Source organism: Mus musculus, chromosome 9 (assembly GCF_000001635.26).
Source record: "Mus musculus strain C57BL/6J chromosome 9, GRCm38.p6 C57BL/6J".
In the NCBI taxonomy this organism is placed as follows: Eukaryota; Metazoa; Chordata; class Mammalia; order Rodentia; family Muridae; genus Mus; species Mus musculus.
In genome coordinates, this window is record NC_000075.6 from 123,161,740 (window position 1) to 123,189,021 (window position 27,282).

The 27,282-nt window shown below is 46.7% G+C and overlaps 1 protein-coding gene and 1 non-coding gene across 4 annotated transcripts in view; one reads left to right on the top strand and one right to left on the bottom strand.

The window, feature by feature from the left end:
• Window positions 1-631: 631 nt before the first annotated feature.
• Window positions 632-764, top strand: Gm23323. Its single transcript, XR_003948497.1, has one exon. It is a non-coding gene; the product is annotated as a small nucleolar RNA SNORA17 (small nucleolar RNA).
• Window positions 765-9,065: 8,301 nt separating this feature from the next.
• Window positions 9,066-27,282, bottom strand: part of Cdcp1 (CUB domain containing protein 1) — a 45,306-nt gene continuing 27,089 nt past the window's right edge. For 2 of the 3 annotated variants that reach the window (XM_006511921.3, XM_006511922.3), the window contains 7 exons: window positions 23,314-23,676; window positions 21,718-22,086; window positions 20,426-20,647; window positions 18,246-18,626; window positions 15,949-16,314; window positions 13,996-14,080; window positions 9,066-12,187 (listed from right to left, as the gene is read on the bottom strand). In XM_006511921.3, coding sequence (XP_006511984.1) covers window positions 11,764-12,187; window positions 13,996-14,080; window positions 15,949-16,314; window positions 18,246-18,626; window positions 20,426-20,647; window positions 21,718-22,086; window positions 23,314-23,676 — 2,210 coding nt within the window. In that variant the 3' untranslated portion in view covers window positions 9,066-11,763. The remainder of the gene's footprint in view (window positions 12,188-13,995; window positions 14,081-15,948; window positions 16,315-18,245; window positions 18,627-20,425; window positions 20,648-21,717; window positions 22,087-23,313; window positions 23,677-27,282) is intronic. The other variant, NM_133974.3, reaches the window with a different exon arrangement.

Here is a 27,282-nt window from a genome sequence, read left to right on the forward strand (position 1 = left end):
ATATAATGGAGGCTCTTAAAAACCTCTCAGAGGCAGCCAGACCTCTGAGTTCTGAGTTTGAGGCCAGCCTGGCTTATAGAGTAAGTTCCAGGACAGCTAAGGCTACACAGAGAAACCCTGTCTTGAAAAACAAACAAACGAACAAACAACAACAAAAATCTCTTGCTGAGTCAGACATGATGGCACACATCTTTAATCCCAGAACTAGGAAGGCAGACACAGATCTCTGAGTTGGAGGCCAGTCTGGACAGTGAGTTCCAGGACAGCCAGGGTTACACAGCAAAAAATCTGTCTTGTAAAGCCAAGCAAAACAAAACCAAACAAAGCAAACAAAACAAAGTCTCAGCTTCGATCCAGGATCAGACACCCTGAAATCCTATCCTTTGGTAAGCAGATATAGGAAGACTGCAAGTTTAATTCTTCCCTGGCTGACATAAAGAGACTTATCTCAAAAATAAATAAATATAAAACAGCCACATTCCCTTGCATTTCTCTGTTTCTCATGATATAGGCTCCCCCACCCCTTTCTTCGCAGCCACTTCCTTTTTGAAATCTCCCTCACATACGACCCCATCTCAGCATCTGCCTCTTGCAGGCCCTGAACAGATCCAGTGATTAAGAAACTTGTACCTTTTCCCCTAGAAGTGTTGCAGTGAGTGGCTCCTGTGTCACATGTGCATCAGTAGGTGGCAGAGAGGAGAGAGGCTGTGTCTATGCTCATCGTTCTGACCTGGAAATATCTGAATGATTAGTAGCCTAACACTCCCTGAAGAAAACAAGCCTGAGATGACCCCTGCCCAGCACCATAATGCAAGAATAGGACACTGCACTCCTGAGGCCACTCCTGAGATGACTCCAGACACTCAAGAGACCCCAGGCACCACTAAGAGGAGCAAGTAAATGGTGGAGAAATGAAAGAGAAAGAGAAACAGAAGGACGTGGGCACAATGGAGAGAGGCAGAACTGGAGACTTGAGGGTAGTGAGGAAAAGCTTGTTGTGAATATCCAGCAATGCCACCAGAGACCATGGTGGGATCCTGGCCTGTGCTGCCACTAGCGTCCAGGTCTGTGGCCCTGCAGCAACAGGGGTCTGTTACCACCAAAGGCCAGGCAGAGGTCCCTGGTTTGGGCTGCCTGGAAACATGTTGATGTCTGAGGGCTGTGCAGAACTGGCCCCACCCCTCACCTGGGCATCGTGGGAGAGCTGGCCCTGGGGTCATGAGATCAGGAGAGCTGACCCCGCCCCTGGCCAGTTTCTGTACTCCACATTTCTGGAGCTTCGAGCAAGTCAGCCCCTGAGGATAAGATTGTAGGAGACCTGAGCTCACCACTCATCTCCTGTGTGGTGGCGTGGATGAGAGATACCCTCCTCCCCCACCTCACCCTTCACCATCTTTGATAGGAGATATGGCCCTGGGGTAGTGAGAGCAGGAGAGCTGTCCCTGGCCCTCACCAGCTGCAGCACTTGGGAGAGCTGGCCCTACACCTTGTCTGCTATGTGGTGACATGGGCATGGGAGTGATACCACCCTCCTCGCCCCTTGTCACCTATGGCAGACAGGAGAGCTGGCCCCAAGGAGAACTGGCCCTCACCTCACCTGCTGCAGCACTTGGGAGAGCAGGCCCCCCTGCACCTTGCCTGGAGCTGACTCTGTATGTGGGGGTTGCAGATGAGCCGGCCTGGAGAGAGTGAGTGTTTAGTCATCAGGGAGTGACACTACTTGGGAGGATTAGGAGGTGTGGCCTTGCTGGGGTGGGTGTGGCCTTGCTGGGTAGGTGTGGCTTTGCTGGGGTAGGTGTGGCCTTGTTGGAGGATGTAGAATGTTCAGGTACTTCTCCAGCACAGTGTCAGACTACATGTCACCATGTCCCTGCCATGATGATAATGGACCAAACCTCTGAGACTATAAACAAGCCCCAATTAAATGTGTTCTCTTCTGAGAGTTGCTATTGTCATGGTGTCTCTTGACAGCAACAGACCAGGACTAAGGCTGTGATCTGTATTAGCCACACTGGTCCCAGCTGGTTAGGTAATAGTTTTACTATGATATGAGTCTGACATTGTATTAACCTGTTAAACTGGGGATATAGCTCAGTTTGTACTGTTTGCTTTGTGTTTATGAGGCTCTGGGTTCTACGCCCAGCACTGCAAACACAAAACAAACTATATGTCAGCGTGTACACATATGTAGTTTACTTCTTGTTTCTTATCAGCCTTGTTAATAGCTCAAGGAAAGTAGCTTGTGGGATGGAGCCAGCCTTACCTTTGGGCCACTCTTGGCAAATTAATCAGTACTGTCACTACCTAGAGCTTACAGTTCTCCTCCTGGCTACCCTGTGCCTGGACACTTCCTCCCCAGCACTTTACATGGAGTGGCTTGGGAGTTTGCACACAATGGGTATTCAGTAAGACTGACTGGAAAGAAATGAATTGAATCAAATGCCCAGAAAGATAAATGCCCCTTGTTTTAATGCTACCAGCAATAAAACTCTTCATGCAAACCAAAGCAGATGTGATGCCATGTTCAATTACTTCTCAGGCCTTGGCAAAGATCTGAAGGTAAAGTTTGTTCAAGAAATTAATGCTGGCGGCAACTGTAGCAAAAGAGAAATTTTTCATTTTAAAAATCAATGTCACTGACTAGGAGGATGCAAATGAAACATTTTTCCTTAAACATCAAACACAAAGGCTTTATTATGTCAGAGGGACCTTGTTATCAGTCCATATCTAGGCTACTTAAAGTAATCTAATTGAACACTAGAAGTGACTGGACACTAGAGGTGTATGACAAATTTATCATCATCATTGGGAATGTCTGTTTGTCCATGTTTGTCCAAGAGGCTGTATTTGTAGAAGGGTTGCCTTTGGAGCAGAAGCGAGGCGAGATCGCACCCTAGATTTGGAAGAATCACCCACACACTTCCCATGTCTTCTCCTTCAGCTGGACCTGAGAGGCTATCATCAGTCAAACGTGCAGTTTGGTCGCAAAACAAATGTTTAACATTCCTTCTGATTTTAGATGCTTATGTTTTGGTTTTGTTTGGTTTTTCAAGATAGGGTTTCTCTGTGTAGCCCTGGCTGTCCTGGAAGCTCTGTAGACCAGGCTGGCTTCAAACTCACAGAGATCCACCTGCATCTGCCTCCCAGATGCTGGGATTAAAAGTGGTCGCCACCACCACCCGCCCACTTATGGTTTTTCTAACCATGTAAAACGAAGGGCAATGGTTAGCTAATAGCAAATTTTGTGTCTTGTTTCCTTTTCTTATTCTCTTTAAAAATTATGTGTGTGTGTGTCTATCTTTGCCTAGTTATATGCATGTGGCCCCAGGAGCTTGTGGAGGGGCGAGGAGAGGGCAACAGGTTCCCTGAAGTTCAGGGCAACTGTGAGCCACCTAACCAGGTACTTCAAAACCAAGCTCTGGTCCTCTGCAAGTGCTCATTACCACTGAGCCATCTCTCTGCCCCTTTGTCGGTGTCGTTGTTGTTGTTGTCGTCATTGTTGCTGCTGTTGTTTTAACCGGGGGTTGAATACAGAGCTTGGTGCACGCAAGGTGGGTGCTTTATCACTGAGCTGTGAGCTATGTCCTGAGCCATGCTTCTTCTTTGACTTTGTGATCCTCCTGCCTCAGCTTTCACATGAGTAGCTGGGATTAAAGGCCTGTACCAAAGGTCCTGGCTACTTAGTATATTTGTTATTGCTTATTTGCTTTCTCTTTGTTCCGGATTGGCCTAGTGTGTTCTACATAGCCTAAGCTGGCTTTGAAGTTATAATGATTCTTTCTTCTCAGCCTCCCAAGTGCTGGGGTTATGGGTGTGAACCACCACACCCTGTATTTGCCGATTTTTAAGTTTTTTCTGTCATCTGCATAGTCTCTTTTAATTTTTGTCAATTTTTGGTTTGGATTATGATATTTGTTTATTTATTATGTGAACCAGGGACTTCCTGTGTAACCTGAGCTGGCCTGGAACTGACGATATTTTTTGCATCAGCATCTAGAATGCTAGGATTACGGTGTGGCCCAGGCTTTTCTATGGTGCTGAGGCCAGCCCTCCTATATCTCTCTTTCTCCCACTGCAGTTTCTCCATCCCTGCCTCACTGTTCTTGGCTTTCAGTAACTTTCAGTAACACAGGCCTGTTTCCTAGGGAACGGGATGTCACACAGGTTTATTTGATTATCATTCCTCAGAGAGATTTCCCTAACTCTTATAGCACTTACATAATGCATTACCTATCAATTGGCTTCCTTGTTATTGCTTCTTCCAATTTTCAACCCCACTGGAAGCCTAAAGCAAGGTTACTGCTTTATCCCCCAGGGCCTAGTTAGCACTCAGTAAATAATTCACTGCCTGACAGGATGAAGGAATGAATAATAATGAATAAGCCAAAACAACAAATTTACTTCTTGGTCATGTGCTCATTGTGTCTTTTGAGTGACACCTCCAGGGAAGCCAAGCTTGCTCAGGAACAAAGGTCATGAATCAGAACCTTAAAATGGGGAAAAAGATGGCAGCCATGAACAGCCCGAAGAAAGCAGTGCAGGCAGCTAACACTGGACAGCTTCTTCCTAGAACAAGAGCTTCTTGTCATTCATATAAGGATTAGAGGAGGGAAATTATTTGTCCCCTCTCCTAAAATTGAGTCTTATATAACTTAGGCTGGACTTGAGCTCCTTCCGTAGCCTCCCAAGTCTTGGGACTATAGGCATTTACACCTTTACCTGGCTGGCTTCCTCGTGAGCTTTTAAATATTGGCACAGTCACAGCACTTACCCCCAAGGTATCTGGGTACCTTACAGCTCAGTAAAGTTAAGACAAAATTAAGTATCTTAGCAACTTAGCAATTGTCTTCAAATGAACATCTAATCAGGGCCCAAACAAGAAGCCAGACATGTCACTAATGCCTTTCACAGCCCTTTCTTTTATGTTTGGAGTAGAAATGAATTCCCACTTCTTTGACAACTTTAATAATTGTTTTAAACGCAGTAGTAACTTTATTTATATTAAGCCACGTGAACAAAACAAGGACAACGGGTCAGCTCTTGGTTTCATGACCTTGTTTCTAAGGCACCTATCCACTCTAAAGCTCTAAGAACTGAGGCCTCCAGGAGGACTGAGCTACTGGGCTGAGACTGGCAGGAGTGACGTGTGGTGTAGAGGAAGCCACCATCACCACCAAGCAGCAGGGTTGGTGGCTCCCACCAGCCTCACACTTTCTGGTTGTAAGGATTTGTCCTGTGATTACCCCTCCTGCTCTCCAGCTTTGTAAGTTCCAGAGAAAAGCCAAACCTAAATAATTAGGATGTTAACCGATAAACTTTTTAAATAACTAACAAAAGCCAGCATTTCTGGCGATTCACTGGAATCATCTAAATGTGTGGTACATTTCCTAGTCTAGCTCTGCATCAGCTAACACGAACAATCACATCGCTAAGAGGTTGAATATGTAGAAAAATACTAAGAAGTCAGGGTTCATTGGAATGTTCCAGCCACAAACCAGGGAAAACCGCTGACAAAGGTCTGGGCAATATGGTCTGCCTGCCAGTCACTCCCATGATTCTGTCTGACCATCACGTGGATGATATCCACCTGTCCCTGTCCCCACCCCCCTAGTTCTATCAGTGCTTAATGTTGAATATACTGGATTTCCTGCCCATCAACACTTGTCTTGAGGGAATTGGCTTTCAAGTGGTAAGCAGATGTATGTGGGTCTGACAATTTTGGACAACATTCTTTAGATTTCCTTATACTGTATGGAAGGAAGGAGATTGGAGGGAGAGAGAGAAAGAAGATAAATCCAACTGTTTTTACTCCCCTGAGCAGCAGGTGGTTCTAAGAACTTACTCAGTTCAGAGTTTGTTGAATTTTTATGTGCTCAGGGCTGAGTATGAGGTGAAATGAATGTTTGTGAATATACTTTGCAAACCAAAAGTATTAAACCTATCCTACAATCAAACAGTTGGTCTGGTTGAGAGAAACTTATTCTCAAACCCATTCTTTTCCCTAAACACCAACTGCTTGGTTGCCTGCTTCCCAACACAGCTCTGCCTGAGCTGATCTGTAGGCTATGGAACAGCAGGATCTTCTAGTGTTTCCTGGATAATACCCTTTACCCATCTCCACCTCAAGGAATGTCTCACTCCATGTTTCAATCAAGGCTGGCACTCCTAACTCTCCCCTCCCTTCTTAGCCACCATGAGACCAGACACACATACAAACACACACAGAGACACACACGCACATGCGCACACACACACACACCACTCCTGGGACTTCATAGTTGATATACACATACACACATATAACACACACACACACACACATATATAACACACACACACACACACCACATACATACACATACACCTGGGACTTCACAGTTGATATACACATACACACATATAACACACACACACACATACACACACCACATACATACACATACACCTGGGACTTCACAGTTGATATACACATACACACATATATAACACACATACACACCTGGGACTTCACAGTTGACACACACACACTCCTAGGACTTCAAAGTTCACACACACACACACACACACACACTCTCTCTCTCTCTCTCTCTGCTGGGACTTCACAGTTGTGTCTCATCAATACTGAGGTCCTGCAAGCCAAATATGAGGTTGGGTTGGGATAACTAAACATACTTGTCTTAACCTGTTTTGTTGCTTTTAACAGAAAGGCTGACACTGGTTATTTTGTAAAGAAGGGTTTGTTTGACTTGTGACTCTGAAGGCTGGGGAGTCCCAGGGCATAGCATTAGCATTTCCTTAGCTTCAGGGGTATGTATATGTGTGTGCGCGCATATGCCCATGTATGTATGTGTGGAGGAGTTCTGGTGGCTTTCCTCAGATGCCCCTATCTTTTGAGACAGGGTCCTCCACTGGTCTGGAGGGGTCCATCTGTCTCCACCTTCCCAGTGCTGGGATTATAGGCCTGGGCCACCATGCTCAGCTTAAAAAATTTCTTTTGGTAAATGCTAGCTTGGGGACTGGGAAGATGGCTCAGTTGGCAGAAGGCTTGCTGTGCATTTTAAGGATCTGAGTTTGTATCCCTAGCGCCTGAGGAGAAGCTGTGCTCAGGCTGGAGAGATGGCTCAGTAGGTTAAAGCACTTACTGCTCTTGCAGAGGACCCCAGTTCAGTTTTCAGCATTCACGTGACTGCTGACCACCATCTGTAAACTCAGATACATAAACACTCATACACATATAATTAAAATCTTTAAAAAAAAAAGATAAGCAGGTATATGTGCCTATAGTCCCAGCCCTGGAGAGCCTGGAGTGTAAAAGTAACTTCTATTCACCTTATGTAATTGTCGTCTCCAAGGCTTATTGACTCTGCTAACTGAGGTCTTGTCCTAAAAGCTTCTAGCCTTTGAACAGTCTTATCTAGGCCTAGAATGTTCTTAGCCTCTGAGAATAAGCTCACCCTTTCGAGTTCTTTCTGAGCTCTGACTGGCTGGTTTAACTCAGCCATTCCGGCTCAAACACCTCTTCAAGCTGACTGATTAGATCTAGCTTCTCTCTCTCCAGGCATCTCCTGAATTGCTCTGTTTGCCCTCATACTAACTCTGCCAATATGGTCTAATCTTCTGGCTCCTTCTCATCCTCTGACTCAGTCAGTCTTTACCTGTGTCTAGCTTGTTTTCTCTTCATCCTACTGCCTCTGTACAATTGTCCTGGTAAAACTGCCTCTCAATTGTCTGCCACTCAATTAGACATCACTTTCAAATATGGGTGCTTCCTTTACCCCTGAGCTTTACCTTCGTTGTTTGGGATTAAAGGTGCGCACTAAGGGCGTGTCTGCATTCCAGCCAGAGGGATCTGGTGTGCGCTAGGGCTGAGCCACACTACAACTAGAAAAGTTTTTCTTCAGTAAATAACACAATCTCAGGGTTCACACTATGATCCAATACCCTGCAATACTGCAGGATCCCTGAGGCTTACTGCCCAGTTAGTTGAGCCAGATTGGAAGTCCTACATTCAGTGAGCGACCCTGATGTTAACAACCAGGCATCTCCAACGTCTGCCCTGGGGACCCAGTGACATCAGGATGCATCATCACTAGCTGCCAAAATGTGACACATTTCCTGTCACCATGAATGAGTTGCATACCTCCCCTGTGCATGTGCTCCATCCCTTTATAAAAGGGCAGTCTCTCCTCTCCCCTCCATCCTCACTCAGAGGCAGCCTCTGTATACCCCCTCGCCCAAAATACCTTCCACTTGAGATCTGCCCCGTGGTGGGACTTTATGACATCCATCACTTAGATCACAACACCTGCCTTAAAAAAATAATGTGGGCTGCTGTTGGTGGAACTACAGCCCCAGTCTGATTCACTGCTGCTGCCGTAGGCCTCAAAGTGGATGGCAGAATGTAAAACTTTTCCTGCTCACAATTCTCTCTCAGTCTCTGTACTGGCTAGTTTTGTGTCAACTTGACACAGCTAGAGTTATCACAGAGAAAGGAGCTTCAGTTGAGGAAATGCCTCCATGAGATCCAACTGTAAGGCATTTTCTCAATTAGTGATCAAGGGGAAAGGCCTCTTGTGGGTGGGACCATCTCTGGGCTGTTAGTCTTTGTTCTATAAGAGAGCAGGCTGAGCAAGCCACTAAGTAACATCCCTCCACGGCCTCTGCATCAGCTCCTGCTTCCTGACCTGCTTGAGTTCCAGTCCTGACTTCCTTGGTGATGAGCAGCAATGTGAAAGTGTAAGCCGAATAAACCCTTTCCTCCCCAACTTGCTTCTTGGTCGTGATGTTTGTGCAGGAATAGAAACCCTGACTAAGACAGTCTCCTAGTGTGGAATTACATGTATGTACTACCATGCCTGGATAGGTCTCATTTTATTTCAAGCAAAAATAATTGCTTCCCATTGGGCATGGCATCAGATGAAGAGATGGCAGCATAAAGACTGGTTTCCTGTGCAGTAAGCCCTTGGTGAACATCGGACAGGGCAGCTTCTTGGCCAATGTGGGGCCTGTGAAAAGAAACGGCTTTTGAACGAGGGGCCTCTACAGAAGCAGCACAGACAGCAGCATTAAACAAATGAACATGCATTTATCTGGTATATTTGTTTATTTATAAAAGTAAATGAATAAGATGTTATCTGTCATTAAATAAATAATTTTCATATATGCTTTGCAGATCCACAGACTGGTCCTCCAACCTGTACTGAGGTTACAGCTGTTGGACTTTGGCTTGTCCCCATGGAAGAGTCAACCTCTTCCTTCTGTACACAGCTACAGGCCCAGCCAATAGATGCAAGGTTAGCAGAACCAAGGTAGAAGGGTACGGGGCTGACACACAGTAAGAACCAACACGTGAGACTGACGGTCTCCTCAAGGGGCACTTGAAGGGAGAAGGCATCGGGGAGGAAGCATACAGGGCCCCTGCTCAGCATGGTGATTTCAGGTGAAGCAAGGAGCCACAGCTGTCCCTGACCCTACCCTCACAGAGGGCCATCAGCACCTTGGGTAGCTGGGTAGGAGACAACCTTCTCTCCTGGAAAGGAGTTAAAGGAAAGTTTTCGGAAAGAAAAGAAAACATCCCCCAGGGTATGATTAAAAAGTGAACCCTCTCCTTCTTGGAAATGGCTCAAGAGGGCCAGGAGCTCTGTCTGAGGCTGCGTGGGCAAGATGTAGCATCCAAGGTCAGTTCCCTGAGAATCATGAACCACACGTATTTCCTAGAGAAGGTTTACCAGAGTCCTGAACTACTGTGGCTTTCCCTCTACATCATGGCAGGAGGAACTTTCGCAGTCTCCTCACTCTGTAAGTGTTGGAAGCGCCTCCTTTGCCTTTCATAAAATTGTGTCAATTTAAGCCACAAGCACACAGCCACAGAGTAGAGGCAACAAGGCAGGATGGGTTACCCTGGATGTCCTATCTGAGGGCCAGAGCTACCCATGACTCACTTTAGCTGGGCATCTCTGGTCAAGGATATGCATCCAGCACAAACAAGTCCTCTGAGCTGGGTTGTTAGGGGAAAAAAATTAACTTAAAAAATATATAAGCTAAACCAAACACTTTATAGACTGGGTGATTTTGTATGATCTCCTTTGAGTACCAGCAGCAGGAGGATGGGAGAGGCAGAACAATGTTCTCTTACCCTCAGAGATGCTCACACCTTCCAGCCAGTGGATGCTGTGCCTGAAACACAGTAAAGGGACTTTTCCTGAGTGGTTAAGTTAAGGCTGTTGATATGTGAACTACACTGGATCTGCAAATGAAAGTAGCAAGTAGTTCAATCAGTGACCAGCCATACCAAGACAGACTTGCCCAGCCATGGATGCTTCTAGATGCTGGGAAGGGCAAGGAAATCCTGAGAGCTTTGGAAGCACAGCTGAAACAACACCCTGATTTTAGTTCAGTCAAGCTAGTTTGGGAATTCTAATCTCCAGAACTGTATTGATACAGTTTTCAATCCACCAAAGGATGTGCTGCAGTGATGGCATGAAATTGATACAGATGGCCACTGTCTGGTATGTGTGTGTACTACAGTATTTCTTTTTTTCCTTCTTGTTGTTTTGTTTTGTTTTATCAAGAAAGGGTTTCTCTGTGTAGCTGGATTTCTGTGTGTAGCCCTGGCTGTCCTAGAACTCACTATATAGTCCAGATTGGCCTCAAACTCACCAGGATATGCCTGCCTCTGTCTCCCAAGTTCTGGAATTAAAGGCATGTACCAACACTGCCTATATTTATATATTTTTAAGGGATCAAGTTATTCTCAATTTTCTGTTTACATGTCAAAGTATTGCTGCAGGTGGGAGAGCCACATACCACACAAGGCAGCTCAAGGAACTTTCTCTTATTTTTAGGAGTAGGGGACGAGGAGATCTGTGATAAATTCTGCAGTGGGACAGCTATAGGCAGTCAAGGAGGATTGGGAAACCCCTTATTGAGTAAGAGATACATACATGCAGATACTCTTCTGGCTGGGTTCTCACCTTCCCCGCAGGTGTACATTTATCTAGAGGTCTACAAAAACCAAAGCACAGCTGTCCAAACCAGTTAGCACGAGCCGTTACCACAGGGGTCAAAAGAGCTGTGCGTGTTCTCAAGAGGACCTTACACAGACCAGGGGGCCTTCAATTCACTGCATACTTGATGGTGACTTGAAATTCTGATCTTCCCGAGACTACAGGTGTGCACCATCCTGCCTGCTTTTATGCAGGATGGAGCCCAGAGCTTTGCACACGTTGGGCAAGCATTCTACCAACTTGGCTACACCCTCAGCTCCACATCCAACTTTTTTAAAACATACAGGGCCACCAAATAAATACTACTACTACTACTACTACTACTACTACTACTACTACAACTAATTTTAAAAAAAGCACATTGCCATTTTCATCCATAGGTCTCCAGTGAGAGCAGAGACCTCAAGTGGAGCTCCTGGGAATCATCCAAGTCTCTGCTCGTCATCGGGAATCCAGAACTCCAGGGCTCATTGTAGTCTTGTCTGGGTGGACCGTGTCTCTCTTCTGTCCCTGTGGCCAGCCTCAACACAACCCGAGTTCAGGAAGGCCTGAGCTTTAGGATGGCATCCTCATAGAAGTCATGATTTGCCCATCACTGGAAGCAGTCCACCAGAAGATCAAGATTTGATGGCACCTTGCAAAAGCTACTCTTCCTTCTAGCTGATTGGGCTTCCCTCTGACTTCTTGATGGGACAGTTCTTCATGTCTCAATGTCTGGTGCCATGCATCTCAGCAAAGTCTTTGGAATGGGGCCAAGTTACTCTTCAGTCTCCACTGGTCCTTGGGTATGGAGTAAGGGGATGTCAGTCTCCCTAACACCAATCTCCCCCTTGTTGGGATGCGAGAAAGTGTAAGGTTCACTCTCAGACTCAGGAGGGCTACTAGGAGCCAGCTCCTCTGCAGTGAACTTTGCAGTTGGGGTCCTGGAGAATAGAGGGGGTGGGGTGGGAGGGCAGTCTCCCATGGGGCCCTGGAAGGGCCGGTAGGTGTCCACCTCTGGTTGGATGAAGGATCCACCCGAGTCCTGCAGCAAGTGCCCATACACCATGGTGTCTTCGATGACAGCATACACATGGGAGTCATTGTCTTTTCGCCCTTTCGGGAACTTTTGGGTCTGGGGCATCTGGGTATTGACATTGCCATTATAGATACCCACAGCAGGACCCTTATCCACCTTCTTCCTGTTTGTAGAGAATGGCACAACAGAATGAGGAAACAGATAAGTGACACACGGGAGTCCTTGGGGTTCTAAGCCTAGCTCATCTTGCCCTTGTAGGCTGTTAGCATTTGAAAATGAAACTATTCTAGGGGATATCCTTAAACACATTGTTCTTGTCTCAGGTTTCCAAGGTGGAAACTGACGGATCTTAAGTGGAAGAGGTGGTTTAAGTGAATTTGTTTTGCCTCTGATAGACTTCAGGGAAACCAACAATGAAGATATCTGGTAATTTCTTCCCCTTTTTCTTCCCAGTAATAGGGATGAACAAGCCTTTCTAAACCACATCAGCTCAGCATGCCCAGGCCAACCTTCTAGAACATTCAGTACTAACCTGTACTAATAGTGCTGCCTCTCTTTCACAGAGCAAAGCTGATTAACTAATTCCAGACAGTTAATGTCCATGACTCAGGAGGAGAGAAGGGTACAAGCTAGCTAATTTTCTGCTAGAGTTGAGGACAGAACAGCTCATCATTAGCTGAGTGGCTCTGTCCCATCCCATCAACAGCAGCCACCAGGGAAAAAAAGCTAAAGCGAAGACAAAATCCAGGATTTGGTGAAGCCATTAGCTTTGGGTGTGTGGTATTTTCTGGTACTCAGATGTGGACAATTGTTGGCATGTCTGCCATGGGCACACAGCTTCGCCTTGCGTGAACAAGGCACAGGGACTTGGACAATAGCTGACTCAAAAGGAGGCCATCAGTCCAATTAACATAATGGGCTGTAGAATGAAAGGCTGGCAGTTCACTAATCCCAGATGCGGCTTTAGTGAGGTAAAAATCCATCTGGCCTTCAGCAGACATCCTTCCCTCAGGTCCTCACAGTGCCTGGCTTTTTCCCTCTACTGATGGAATGTGGAAAAGATTCTGTCTTGCCCCTGGTTTGTCCCCAGTACATTATGTGGTCCTAGTACCAAGAAGACTCTCAATAAACACCTACAGCAGAAACAAGTTCAGCATCAGTATTTCCCCTTGTCCTTAAAGAACCTGCCCAGCTCCACGCACACACAACTTTGGGACAGGGGCTTCGTGCAAGCATGTCAGCCAGCAGCCTTATGTAGTTGGAGACCACGGAGAGACTGCCTGTGCTGGTAAGTCTCAGGTTAATCTGAAACAGTTTGGAGAATGAGGCATGACAGCTAAACTCTGAAGTCTGACATCAAAGTAGATTTTATTTAAAAAGTCATTTACCTTTCAAGTAGTTGAAGCTGCTGTTAATCAGGCCCTGTTTCCTCTTAGCTCTAGGGCCACCTTTTGGCTTGCAGTCCCACAGATAAGCACAAACCAAACCAAAGGAGAACAAGCCAGGGCAAAAGGCTTGTGTTTTCTCCAGGTAGCAGTGGGAGTGGTTCCTGCTAAAATCACTCCTGCTACCAGCTTCAAAAGCAAACACTGGAGACTTGTGCTGGGGCCAGGATGTCACTGCATGCGTGCATGCGCGTGTGTGAGTGTGTGCTCGAGAGTGTGTGTGCGTGCACGCGCGCACGCGTGTGCTCGAGCATGTGTGTGTTCCCCAGGTGTGCCTCTCCACCCTGTGAAATTGTAATGTAGCCTTGGTAAGAATATTTAACATTGATCTTTGTGGGGAACTGGGAAGCAAAAAACCCCAACATCATTGATAAGAATAAGCTAGATATGGAGACATGCCTGTAATCCTAGCACTCATCCATCCATCCATCCATCCATTCATCCACCCATCCATCCATCCACCTATCGAGTATGATCCAAGGGAGGCATCAAATCAGCTAAAGACAGCTGGAGAGACTCCACTTACTTCTTTTTCACGAAGCAGATGATGAGTACCAGGGCAAACAGCAGCAGAGCTCCACCTCCTGCTGCACCAATGACGACAGCCAAATCTGTGAGCAGAGATGGGAGGGCAAAGGAAGAGACGAGAGAGTTAGCATAAGGAAGAACTGGATACGTTCACAGTCCCCAGCTTTGTCCCTTCTGATACAAAACTCTGAAGGTGACTGAGTCAGGTCTGAGCCTCATCTTTAAAGGAACTGTCAGCTGGTACTTTTCCAGGAGAGGAAGTCAGACAGTTTATTACAAGTTTGATTCTTAGAGGCCACCCATGTTAATCATGCAGAATCTCCCTGGGTATAAAACTCAGTTGAGCTAAGAGGGAAAGCCAAGGCCCCAGGTTTATGTCTCCAGTGGAACTATTTCCTTTGAGCTGTTTGGTACATGCATATTAACCACTGTGTTGTCTGAATTTCGTTACGAGCAAACAAAAGGGTTACTATCTAAGTCAGTGGTTCTCGAGCTTCCTAATGCTGTGACCTTTAACATAGTTCCTCATATTGTTGTGACCCCCCCAACCACAATTATTTTGTTGCTACTTCATAACTAATTTTGCTACCATTATGATTCATAATATAAATATCTGATGCACAGGATATCTGATAGGCTATCCTTGCGGGAGTTGTGACCCACAGATTGAGAACCACTGGTCTAAGCCAATACAATTTGAAATAGTTTGTATGTAGCACTTAGATACATGAAACAGATAGGGGTGGGACGCTCGCTACTCCTGGCTTCCACTGGGTGTGTTCCCTGGTCACCAGGCTGTCGTAGAGAAGGAAAAGCAGAGGGGAGAGCAGAGACTCAAACAGCAGAAGGAGTGAAGGAGCAGGTCATTTCATCTGGGTTGAGTTGTCTTTTTCCCCACACCGCACAATGGAAAAAGAGCACAGATCTGAGAGGGAACACCACACTAGACTCACGAAGAAACAAAGGGTGAGATTCAGAGGACATAGAAATAAGTGACAGAAAAAGAGAGCAGAAGAGGAAGAAGGTCCAAGTAGTAACTTCAGAGCTGGGAGTTCCTAGTGGCTCTCTCTCTCTCTCTCTCTCTCTCTCTCTCTCTCTCTCTCTCTCTCTCTCTCTCTCTCTCTCTCCCCCTCCCTCTCCCCCTCCCTTGCTCCCTCCCTCCCTCCCTCCCTCCCTCCCTCCCTCCCATTTCCCTCTCCCCATCTCTCTCCAGGTCCTCATATACTTTTTAAGGATTTATTTATTTTATGTATATGAGTATACCATTGTCTCTTCAGACACACCAGAAGAGGGCATCAGATCCCATTACAGATGGCTGTGAGCCATCATGTGGTTGCTGGGAATTGAACGCAGGACCTCTGGAAGAGCAGACAGTGCTTCTAACTGCGGAACCATCTCTCCAGCCCCAGGTTCTCATATTTTTTAATCCTCGTTACTGTCTCCCTATGATCTTTCACCCCCTCACTCTACAGATGAAGATCACAGGAGTGAAGAGAACTCCTATAGATCATGGGGTTCAAGAGTGAAGAACTGTAGCAGAAGGATCCACGTGAGCCAATAGAATGTGGCAGAAGATGTGTTCTGCTTGTTCCTTCTATGCTTCCTTTGGTGTCTTGTGCATTTCTCAGCACAAGGCAGAGTTAAGTAAGCACAACTGTCTCAGGTCATTGGGCTGGGACCTTTGTCAGGATATAGATAGTCAAGATCAGCAAAGTCTCATAATCAACCTGTACAGCCTGCAGATGAATAATACGTGGACCCAATAAGCTTAGCTCAGAACAGACTTGCCCAGACAATGTGCAAACAGTAAATGTTGTACAATAGCTGATGTGTGGATAGCTATGACTCAATCTGTTTCCTGACTTGCCTCGAAAGCTTGTTCTCTGCCTCTCAAGTGCCCCTCAATTTTTTCTTTCCTTCACCACCTCCAGGAGACTCTGAAAGTTCTTACCTACAGTCCTCGGGGTAAGAGTCACCCAGAAGAGCAAATCTAGCTGCTTGCCATTCATGGGGCTGCAATTGGAGATGTTAACCCAGAAGCTGTGATGGTGGAAACTTGGCTTAGGCAGGACTTCCTCCTCCAAGCTGAAGATCTCCTCTGCCCGGGACTGCTGCTCCTGGATGATCATGAATGCACGCCCTGACTGGCAGGCCAAGCCAGAACGCTCTTTCAAGACGGTCAGACAAGCCACTTGGTTGCTAGGCACACTGATGTTCCAAGACACTGAGGAGAGGGCAGGCAGGCCACGGTCCCAGTTGGGTGATCTTAGGTAGACCTTGTTTTTTGTGTCTGGGGTCACCGTGAAGATGCCTTCCTCTGCAGGAAATGGAAGAGATCCAGACAAATGCTGTATCACTCAATAAAATGGAGAGAAAAGGGAGTGTAAGGGATACTGAATAGTCTACACCAGTGCCATCCAAGAGAACTTTCTGCTATGATGGACATGTTCTATATTATGACTGTTCAGTAGGTAGCCAATATTCATGTGCACCTATTGAGCACTTCTTGTGTGCTCACTGTGCCAAGTAGTATAGTCAGCATCTACGCTATCCCCTAAAGGCTGTAGAGTACAGGTCCAGTCACCAGTTCATAGTACTACTGGGAGGTGATAGGACCTATAAGGGGAGAGAGGTCAAATGGAAGTTAGGTCACCGGGGAATACCCTTAAAGGGACTATTGGGACCCTGTTCTTTACTCTCTTTTTGCTTTCTGATGACCATGAGGTGAGCAGCCGCTCCCATTACACACTCCTACTGTGATATATTGCTCCAACACAGACCCCAACAGTGGCTGGATCTACCAAGCATGGCATTCAGTCTGATTCTGTGAGCCAAAGAAAACTTCTCCTGCATATAAGTTATCTCACCAATGGAAACCAATGCAACAGAAGTGCATATTTTTCATTCATTCAACACTGATTTTGGTTTACATGATTGCATGTGGGTACTGTATCAGTTAGTGAAGGATACCGCTCTCTATTAGACTATGTGTCCAGGTTCATTTCAAACAAACATCCGAACAGTTTGCCAAATGAGGGTTCTCAGAAATATTCCCAAAGCGGCAATCTCCCTGCCCCACTCTACTGTGGGAGTAGGATATATCTATGTCTGCCCCAGAGAGCAACAACAACAACAATAACAAAGCTGCAGGTTTGGGCAGATGTCTAGGATTGAAATGTTGAAAGGGCTTTCAACATATCTGTAGGTCTGCTGTATGCTCCAGATGAGATAAGAACTAACATTCTTCTCTGAGGAGAATAACCCTGGATTCTCAAAGCTTCCCAAAGGGGATTCCCTCGTAATCTTGAAGATGGCAATCAGGTCAACCTGGATTGACCTTAATCTATCACAAAGATTTATTTCTTTCCCACCATGCCACTGAAAAATCAGCCTCAAATAAAGGTCGCAGCCAACTTCAAAATGATCTCTAATGTACCACCACCATCCCTGACCTCTAATGTACCTCCACCATCCCTGACCTCTAATGCAACACCACCATCCCTGACCTCTAATGTACCTCCACCATCCCTGACCTCTAATGCAACACCACCATCCCTGACCACTGATGCAACACCACCATCCCTGACCTCTACTGTAGCAGCACCATCCTTGAGCAACACGCAATGGTGATTTGACTTTTGCAATCAGCTGTATTCAAGTGACCCCAGAGAGCCATTTAGACTTCATTCTCTACCTCAGAGCACTGTGGACCTTGACCTTGCCTCTGCCTTGTAGAACAGGACCCTTGCATCTGCTATTTCTTCCCTAGTAACCACCCCCTCCCCTGCTGTGCTCTCCATGGTATACTGAACTGTCAAAGCAGGGCTGGGGAATAGTTTGTCATTTCTTATTTTACCCATGTCAGCTTTCCCAAAAAGACTAGAACCTGACTTGTCTTCCTGTCTACCAGCCACACCTCTCACTGTCAGAAACATTTTTCAAATTTATAAGAACTGGAAATTTCCATGGGAGGTTGATGAAATTGTCAGGATTAGGACCCAATGTCCTGCACTTCTGATGAGGAGCAAACTCAGACAACGATCCTTTCTCTCTAAATTATGACTTTTTTCATTATGGTGGAGTGTACTTGTAAACTGTGAGTCAAAAAACCCTTCCTTAAGATGTTCCTCCTTATGTATTTGGTCACACAACAGGAAAGTAACTAATGCAGGTTTATACAAGATGCAGTGATTGTCTAACAAGAATGGCTTAGAGGGTTTAATGGTGGATGGGCAAGGGAACACTTACCTTTGAAATACGGTGTATAGGACACTATCAGGCCTTGCTTGGAGACTTCTTGTTGAAAGCTGGGAGCATAGGCTCTCAGTGTCACCGAGCTATTTTGCTTCACCTGGATCTTCTCGATGGAGCCTCCTGAGCAGAAGGAACCAAAGTACAGGTCCTGGCCAGGGGTGGTGCTGGTCACGTGGTACCCGAAGCTGGTGTTACAAGGCCTCTCTTGCGTATGCTGCTGCAGCTTCTGGCCTGGCACCAGCATAAGGCTGAGCTTGTCCTTGGGCACCAGTAGCTTCCAGGAGAAGTCATGCAGCTGTACAGGCAGCTGGAGGATATAGTCAGGCACCTGCAGTTTGAAGGACTGCCTATAGCAGTAGCGGTGGTCCAGGCAACCTAGAAGAGAAAGTTGGTGATACCCATGTGCAAGGGGGCTTGGGGGGATGGGTGGAGTACACCCTCCAAGTAGGTTGGCCAAAGGACAGAGTGGGGGCTGCCTGCTTTCCTTTCCATTCATGGCTCTTCATCAGCTTTCTTGTCTACTCTCAGGACAGAGGAACTCTTCACCTTCGTCTGGGATGCTGAGACACAAGTCTCTACCCCAACATGCCCCCACATTTCTGTGTCATGTTAGAGATGTGAGTGACATCATGGCCTTCTCTACTTGCACCATACCCCACCACTTCTTAATTGGATGGCTTCACACTACTTCAGCTCCAGGACCCTCAGCTTCCTGTCAGAGATCATGGAGTCTCAGCACAAGGTGACTGAGTTTTCTTTTCTTCTTTTCTTTGAGATAAGGTCTCTTTTAGGTCACCTGGCTGTCCTGAATCTCTCTATGTAGATCAGGCTAGCCTTGAACTCACATCTACCTACCTTTGCTTCCTTAGAGCTGGGATTAAAAGCATGCACTTGTAGACATGGTTCAGGTTTTTTGTTTTGTTTTGTTTTGTTTTGTTTTGTTTTGTTTTGTTTTGTAAGACAGGATCTCATATAGTTAGGCTGGCCTGAAACTCTATGTAGCTAGAAATGACCTTGAACTTCTGATTCTCCTGTGTTCACTTCTTAAGTACTAAGATTTCAGGAGTACATGCATGGTTCATGCATTGCTGGGGAGAGCCCAGGGTGTTGTGAAAGCTAGGAAATCACTATACCAACTTAACCTCATGTCCAGTCTTGAGTATAAGTTTGCCTGCACTTTTTAAGACTCTCACAAGCCACAGAAGGAGCCAGGCTAATCCATTTCGTTTGTTTTGTCAGGGTTTCAGTTTTTTCCAGGCTGGGCTTGAACTTACATGGCCAAGTCAGAACCTAATGCATGCTATGAAAGCATTCTACCAACCAAATTACATCTCCATCTCCCAGGAGTGTAAGTTCTTGACAGACAAGGAGTCAGGAAGTAGACAAGTGGAGACAGGGATGGTGCAGCTGAGCAAAGGAAGAAAAGACTTCCCCAGGGGAGGCTGGCAGGTTGGGCAGAGGCAAGCAGCGATACAGAGGAGCTGCTGCAGGGATACAGAGGAGCTGCTGCAGAGACACAGAGCTGCTGCAGGGACACAGAGCTGCTGCAGGGATACAGAGCTGCTGCAGGGACACAGAGCTGCTGCAGGGATACACAGCTGCTGCAGGGATACAGAGGAGCTGCTGCAGCGATACAGAGGAGCTGCTGCAGGGATACAGAGGAGCTGCTGCAGGGATACAGAGGAGCTGCTGCAGGGACACAGAGCTGCTGCAGGGATGGACACAGAGCTGCTGCAGGGATACAGAGCTGCTATGACCTTCTGAGGGATGAATGCTCAGCAGATACCTGTCCTAACTAGTCCTGCTAACACTTGCAGACTCTCTCTCTCTTGATCCTGTTCACCTGCCCTTGGTGGTCATTTCAGACTACACCCTTCACAACCCACCTACTGAGCTCCACTAAGGGCAAGATGGCTCAGTGGGTGAAGGCACATGCCACTCAACTGGGCAACCTGAGTTTGGTCCCTGGAATCTACATGGCAGAAGGAGAAAACTGATTCCCATAAGTTATCCTCTGACCCCTTGCACGTGTGTGTGTGTGTATGTGTGTATGTGTGCACGTGTGCGTGTGCGTGTACGTGCGTGTGCGCACAGCTGAGGCAAGGGATGGGGAGAACTTATGCAGTCTGGGCTTCTGGGTAATGATATAGACAGGGTTTTTGGTAAGGGCATACTTAGGGTTTTCTCCACATTCACCCACAGGCGTGTCAAGTCATCGCACAGGAAGGAAATCTTGTGTATGGAGCCAGCTGTCAGGGTGACATTGGTACTACAAGTCCGAGACTCTAGACACACGAAGCACCCAGGAACAAACCTGCGGCCATGTTTTACTGGCCGTGGCTCTATGGTGAGCGACATGGTTCGCTCACGACTCAGGTCCACCATGTAGGTTTTATCTGAAACCACAAAGAGACAAGGTGTGAGTCATGGACAGGCAGCTACCATGTGAAGTGACCTAAGTGACAAGTCACCTGTTGTGGAATGAGCATATTCAGACATGTGCACATACACACACACCCTACCACCACCCCCAGATCATATACATACCACATACACACCACACACACACATACACAAACACACACACACACATACACCACAGCACATACACACACACACACACACATACACACCACCACCACCACAGCCCCCCACCACACATACACATACACACATACATACATACATACATACATACATACCACACACACTTTCTCAGAACTTCCTATGCCATTTTCTTCTCCTGTGAAGCTCTGAGTTTGCTCTACTGCTGTTGAACTATAAGACTCGAGACAGAGTCAAGGCTAATTCCACACTCCTCTGAATTGTCTGGTTTCATTAGAATTAGCTAAGACCATGTAGTCTGGTATGTTTAGCACAGGGTTTAGAATGAGTGTGTCTAAGGTGATGGTGTGGTGATGGGCATGGTGGTGGTGGTGAGGGTAGTGTTCAGCTGAGAACTATGATAGTTACTAATCCACTGTTATGGATGATGATGACTGACATTCTGGTTCCCACTGCAGGGTCAAGGCAAGAGAGGTCTTTCAAGGCAACTTTTCAATGTCCTCATTGAAAACAGACTAGCCGGGGCTAGAAAGATGGCTGAGTAGTAAGGGCACTTGTTCTAAAAGAGAATCTGAATTCAGTTCTCAGCCCCCACTTTAGATGGCTCAGAACTGTTATAATAGCACCTTCACATATACAGTGTACACACACACACACACACACACACACACGCACACACACACCCTGAATGATGCAGAACTGCTTGCTTTAGCTTGTGTGCTAAAGCCAAAGCGCCTGCTTAGTGTCTCCCTGTGAGACTGTCTCCACGGGTAACACTCACTTCCTGAGACTCCTGCAGCGTCCAGAGTCCACATGTCCTGGCTGCTATATATGCAGAAGAGGCAGCCACCTCTCCTAAGCAACACGAGGTACAGGAGGAGAGAGGGCATAGATCACTCACTGCTTTCATCCTGTGGACGTTGGACCAGGACCTGGAACTGAAGCCGAAGGATTCCTGGGCTCTGGGCATCCTGGTCGCAGCCTTGCAGGGAGAGGTTGAAGTTCCCAGCCATGTTTCCTGGCTGCTTGTCCTCCAGCCTGAACACCTCTGGGTTGGTGGTGGAGCCTGGGATATAGTATTCAACGCGTTCCTCCTTCCTCTCACAGTTGGAGACATTGAAGTTGAGGAAGGAGACACTGGCCCTTAGGTGTGCGGGGACAACAAACTGCCAGGTCATAAGCTCATCTTCAGGGAAGCCTCCTGGGTAGTTGGCTGACATCAGAGTTGCTGAGCCTTCACCCTCAAATACTGACTCGATGATGCACAGGCCTGTTGAGACAGATCCAAAACAGAAAGAAAGGAGATGCTGATACCTGTCCTGGCTGTCCATGGCTGAGGGCAGGGGTACCGGGGAAATGCAGGCCTCAAGAGCAGGGCTGTACATAATATTTATACTGAGGGTGGTGACTAGGAACAAAGACCCATTAGCAGTGTGCGAGCAAATGTTTAATAACTGACTGGGTAGGGGGAAGCCAGTTTGTTCGGTATACTCTCATCTCCTTGGGGTTTAACATAGTCCCCAGGGCTTAGTTAAAGCTGCCAACAGATCTGAATGTGGAATTGAGCAGTATCTGACACACGCACATATACACACACGCATGCATACACAGCACTGAGAGCATTAAACGCCATACAGAATCAGGAGGAAGTGAAAAGCCTTGGGTATCACCTTTGCTTCTAAGACGATTTACTCAGCTAAAGTTTCTACAATGTTACTTTTTGTTATGCTGAGCTGTTGTACACTGCTCCTTCAAGACTGATTCTCCTGAGGCAGCATGAGTTAGGAAAACCAGCACAACAGCTGACTCACTGACATGCGCGCAGAGAAGACAGACGGCAGGGTGATGAAGTCTGAGCTCTGTGAAAGTGAGGCTGTACAACCAAACCTATATCTCTGCTTTCCCTCTACTCCTCCCCACCCCCTCCCACCCCCCGCCACCCAAGAGGTTTCTCTGTGTAACAGCCCTGGTAGTCCTGGAACTCTGGAACTCTCTTTATAGACCAGAGTGTCCTCAAACTCACGGAGGTTCGACTGCCTCTGCCTCCTGCATGCTGGGATCAAAGCTGCCACAGCCTGCTCCCCCATCACTTTGTGAAACAAACATTGTGTGTTAAAGGACAAAGAAGCTGGGCCTGCCAGTACACATTTGTAATACCAGCACTGGAGAGATGGAGGCAGGAAGATCAGAAATTTAAGGTCAGTCTTGGTTACATAGTGAACTACAGTCAGCCTGGGCAACACGAGACTCTGTATTAAAAAATAAGTACCTATTAGGCATTAGTGGCACACACTTTAATCCTAGCACTCAGGAGGCAGATAAAGGTAGATTTTAAGGCCAGCTTGGTCTATAGAGTGTGTTTCAGGACAGCCAGAGATACACAAACAATCAAGCAAGCAAGCAACAAACACATTGCTGATACTGCATGTTGAATACCCTGGAACGTTCTGCATACATCCATCTGATCACACAGTGGGGACAGGAGGTGCATACTCACGTTTGATAGATGACCGATTTGCAATACTGAAGCCTGAGACGTTCCTGCGGTGGAACCAGGGCAGGTGTAAGGCCATTTTCACACCCTCTTGCATCTTGATCCGGGACACGGTGCCATTACTGCAGAAGGTCCCAATTCTGACCTCAGTGGCATCTATATGGCCACTGATGGAGTGAGTCACCCCGTCTGCACAGCTCTCGCCTGGTCCAATCTGCCTCAGTCGAGGGGTTGCGAACTGCAGCTCCAAGCCAATGCTCTTATGAGCTCTAACATCCCAGATGAAGGTTCTGTTGAGGATGGGTAGCTCTGATGTGGATGGCTGAAGATGAACCTCCCCAAAAGGACACGGGCCTGACATGCAGTCTGTAACATAGACACAAAAACAAGTTTTTGATCAGGGATACTGCAAGGCTCATTCTGCTCTTCCTCTTCAGCCCCTAAAGTAGGCTCTTTGGGATTGTGCCCAGGTGCTGTAACCACCCCTGACTGCTGGCCTTTAGTGCCTTGGCTGGGGAGTTATTTTGGATGAGAGAAGCCTAAGGCTTGGCCATGTTCTCATTCTGGGCTGCATACTCAGACTGAGACGGTCTGGCTCCACTGCCTCATGTGGTACAACCTGGGGCTGACAGTGTATCACTGCAGTCCTGGAACATTCTATGTCTCACCCAGGAGAGGCTGGGCTTTAGCAGAAACGATTATCCCATGCTCAATTTCCTCTGCCCCCTCTTTCACTTCCCTCTGGCTGGGCTGCTGCTTGGGGGGTGGGGGTGGGGGGCATTCCCTTGTGGTAGTTAATCTAAACTGTCAACCTGACAGAGTCTGGTATCACCATAGAAACAAATTTCTGGGCACATCTATAAGAGATTTTTCTAGATTAGATTAGTTAAGAGGGGGAAGACCCACCTTGACCGTGGGATGGGGTCTTGAACTGAATACAAAGCAGAAAATGAGCTGAGCACCAGCTCATCTTTCTCTGCTTCCTGACTAGAGATACAATATAAGTAGATGCCTCCTGCTCCTGGTGTTTCTTCACTATGATGGACAGGATTCCTTGGAACTCTGATCCAAGTAAAACCCTTCCTTCTTTATGTTGCCTTTGTAGAGGATTTTGACATAGCAATGAGATAAGTAATAATATGGACGCACACTCGCGCACACACACAAATCCACCTTTGTACTGAAGACACCAAACACTGTTTCCCAGACTCAGTGCTTGGTATCTGACCTTCTAAGGGAGCTACAGGGAGCCTGCACCTTGGAGTAACTTCCTTCCTGTATTTGGAAATTAATTTCATGGGTTTGAGGGCGTGCTGCCAGGCTTCACCTTTTAAGCTTCCTTTTCCTTCTACATCTCATTAACATACTGGGCATAATCACCTGATTCCCAAAGCAGTGAGCTCCCTGCTCTGAGGCTCTCTTGATTCCATTAACCCTGCAGAGAAATCATCTTAAAGCTAATAACTAATTACATCCTTTGATACGGTGTGTTTCCTAAGCCTTTTAAAAGGACAGGACTGTTACTACTAAGGAGGATTCAGGGAAGACTGAAATAAAAGAAAGCAGGCAAAGTCACTTCGGGTTTTTGTGTCGTACGTAGAGGACAGGAAGGTACAGTGGCCTTTGGTGGTGCAATAAGAACTTGTAGGTCCTTGTGCTCAACTTGGGTATTGGAAAGTGCCATTGATGGGGTTCAGGAAAACGCTTATTTTATGAGCACGAAGACCTGAGTTCAAATCACCCCCATAAAAAGGTGGACATGGGATCTGGGCAGTGGTGGCCCACACCTTTAATCCCAGCATTTGGGAGGCAGAGGCAGGTGGATCTTTGAGTTCTTTCTACAGAGTGAGTTCCAGGACAGCCAGGGCTACACAGGGCTACACAGGGCTTCTTGAAAAACCGAGAAGGAAAAAAATATGCAAAACTAGGCATGGCAGTGCATTCCTGTAACCACAGCATTGAGGGACAGAGGGAAAAATGGACCTAAGCTTCTAAAAGCCAGTGAGAGATCTTATCTCAAGGCAATAAGATCAATAAAGGAAGACACCCAGTGTTTGGTTCTGGCCTCTGCATGTACATGCATGGGTCTGGGTCTGTGTATGTACACATTCATGTGTATACACACACACACACACACACACACACATACACACACACACATGGTTTTCGAGACAGCGTTTCTCTGTGTAGCCCTGGCTGTCCTGGATCTCAGGCTGGCCTCGAACTCAGAAATCTACCTGCCTCTGCCTCCCTAGTGCTGGGATTAAAGGCATGTGCCACCATTGCCTGGCATATATACACCTCTTACACACACTCAAAACCTGGGTGGGACAATGCATGCCTGTAGTCACAGAGCTGGCTTGATGGCCAGTCAACCTAGCTATTTAGTGAGTCCCAGGTTTGGATAGATATACCATCTCAAAAACTACAGTGGACAACAGTAGAGGAAGACAGACACTGGACATCCACCTCTGGCTTTCACATGTATGGGCATGGATGTGCATGTACACACACACACACACACACACACACACACACACACACACACACACTCAACTCTGAATTGAATTAGGAGAAATCAAGAGCAGCCTAAGACCTCTGAGATCATCTACATCAAACCTCTCATTATTGCAAAGCAACCCTAGAGTTCACTTGGCCACTTGTAGATGCAGCTGACTCAGCACTGAAGCTGGGCTGTCTGTGGTCAGCTTGCATTCATGTCAGGGTGCTGCATGGCCAATCCAACAAAATAGGGTCAGATAAAGTGGTGATTAATGTGGCTAAAGTTAGACTTGTGTGTCAGTGAAGACCGTAACTATTTTAGGACCTCATACAAATGTCATTGTGTGTATGGGACAGCTCTTAGCTTGTCACGCGCGCGTGCATGTGTGTGTGTGTGTGTGTGTGTGTGTGTGTGTGTGTGTGTGTGTGTGTTGCTGGGCATGCAGAAGCAAGAGGAGAACTAAAAAGAATTGATTCTACCTTTCACCATGTGGGTTCCAGGAATCAAACTCAGGCTATCGGGTGTGGCAGTAAGTGCCTTTACCCACTGAGCCAGCTTGCTGGTCATCCTCTTATTTTCCACAGTCCACTGTGGGATCTTCGTCCCTACCAAGGCAGAGCTCCTGAGATCTGGTGCCTTAGACTTATCCATAGCTTGGGCTACTCAACAGTTTCTGGTTTGACTCTATACCAACAACTCAGTCAAGAACCTAGTCTCCAGCCTCAGCTTTGTTACTACACTCAACACTGGAAGAGTTGCAGGGAAGTGCCACTGTCCTTTGTCACTAAAAGCTTTAGTTTTTAGGATGAACGCAGAGATGGAAGTGGTTCATTGACAGGCATGGCTATAAATCTGCATTCTGCCCTGTGCAAAAAACTTAAGTATGTCAGACACTTCCTTTCCAGAGAAGGATGTGTCACTCAGAAGTGATTCAGAGCTCATTTCCCCAGCAGAACTCTACTTTCATACATTTTCATGGAACTGCTGCAAATTGAGAACTAATGTCAAACTCCATTCAAGGCTTCCAGATGTCTGTTGGGAAAGGCAACCAGGGCCAGGCATACCACTGGATCCAACCCCAGGTCTATATCTATTATTTTTAGAACCGATACTTTCTTAACACCTTCACATGCTGGAAGCATGCTTTTTTTACTATCCATAAAGGGATTCAGGCATCCTAGTGCTGAAGGACCAAAATGGCTCCTTGGTGACCTCTTTCAAAATTAAAGTCATTTTATGGGTGTATTTGGTTACAAAATAACACACGCTTTTAAAATGGCAACAACAAAAAGGGCAGAGATGAACAGGAGGAGGGCCCAGGGCACCACACTCACCTCCTTGACCTTCTTCTAATTCTCTGACTTCCATTCCCTGTGGTTTGAGCATTTGTATCCCTTCTAAGATCCACAGGTGAAAACCTAATTCCCAGCATGGCAACATTAGATGATGCTTCTTGGGGTAATTAAGTC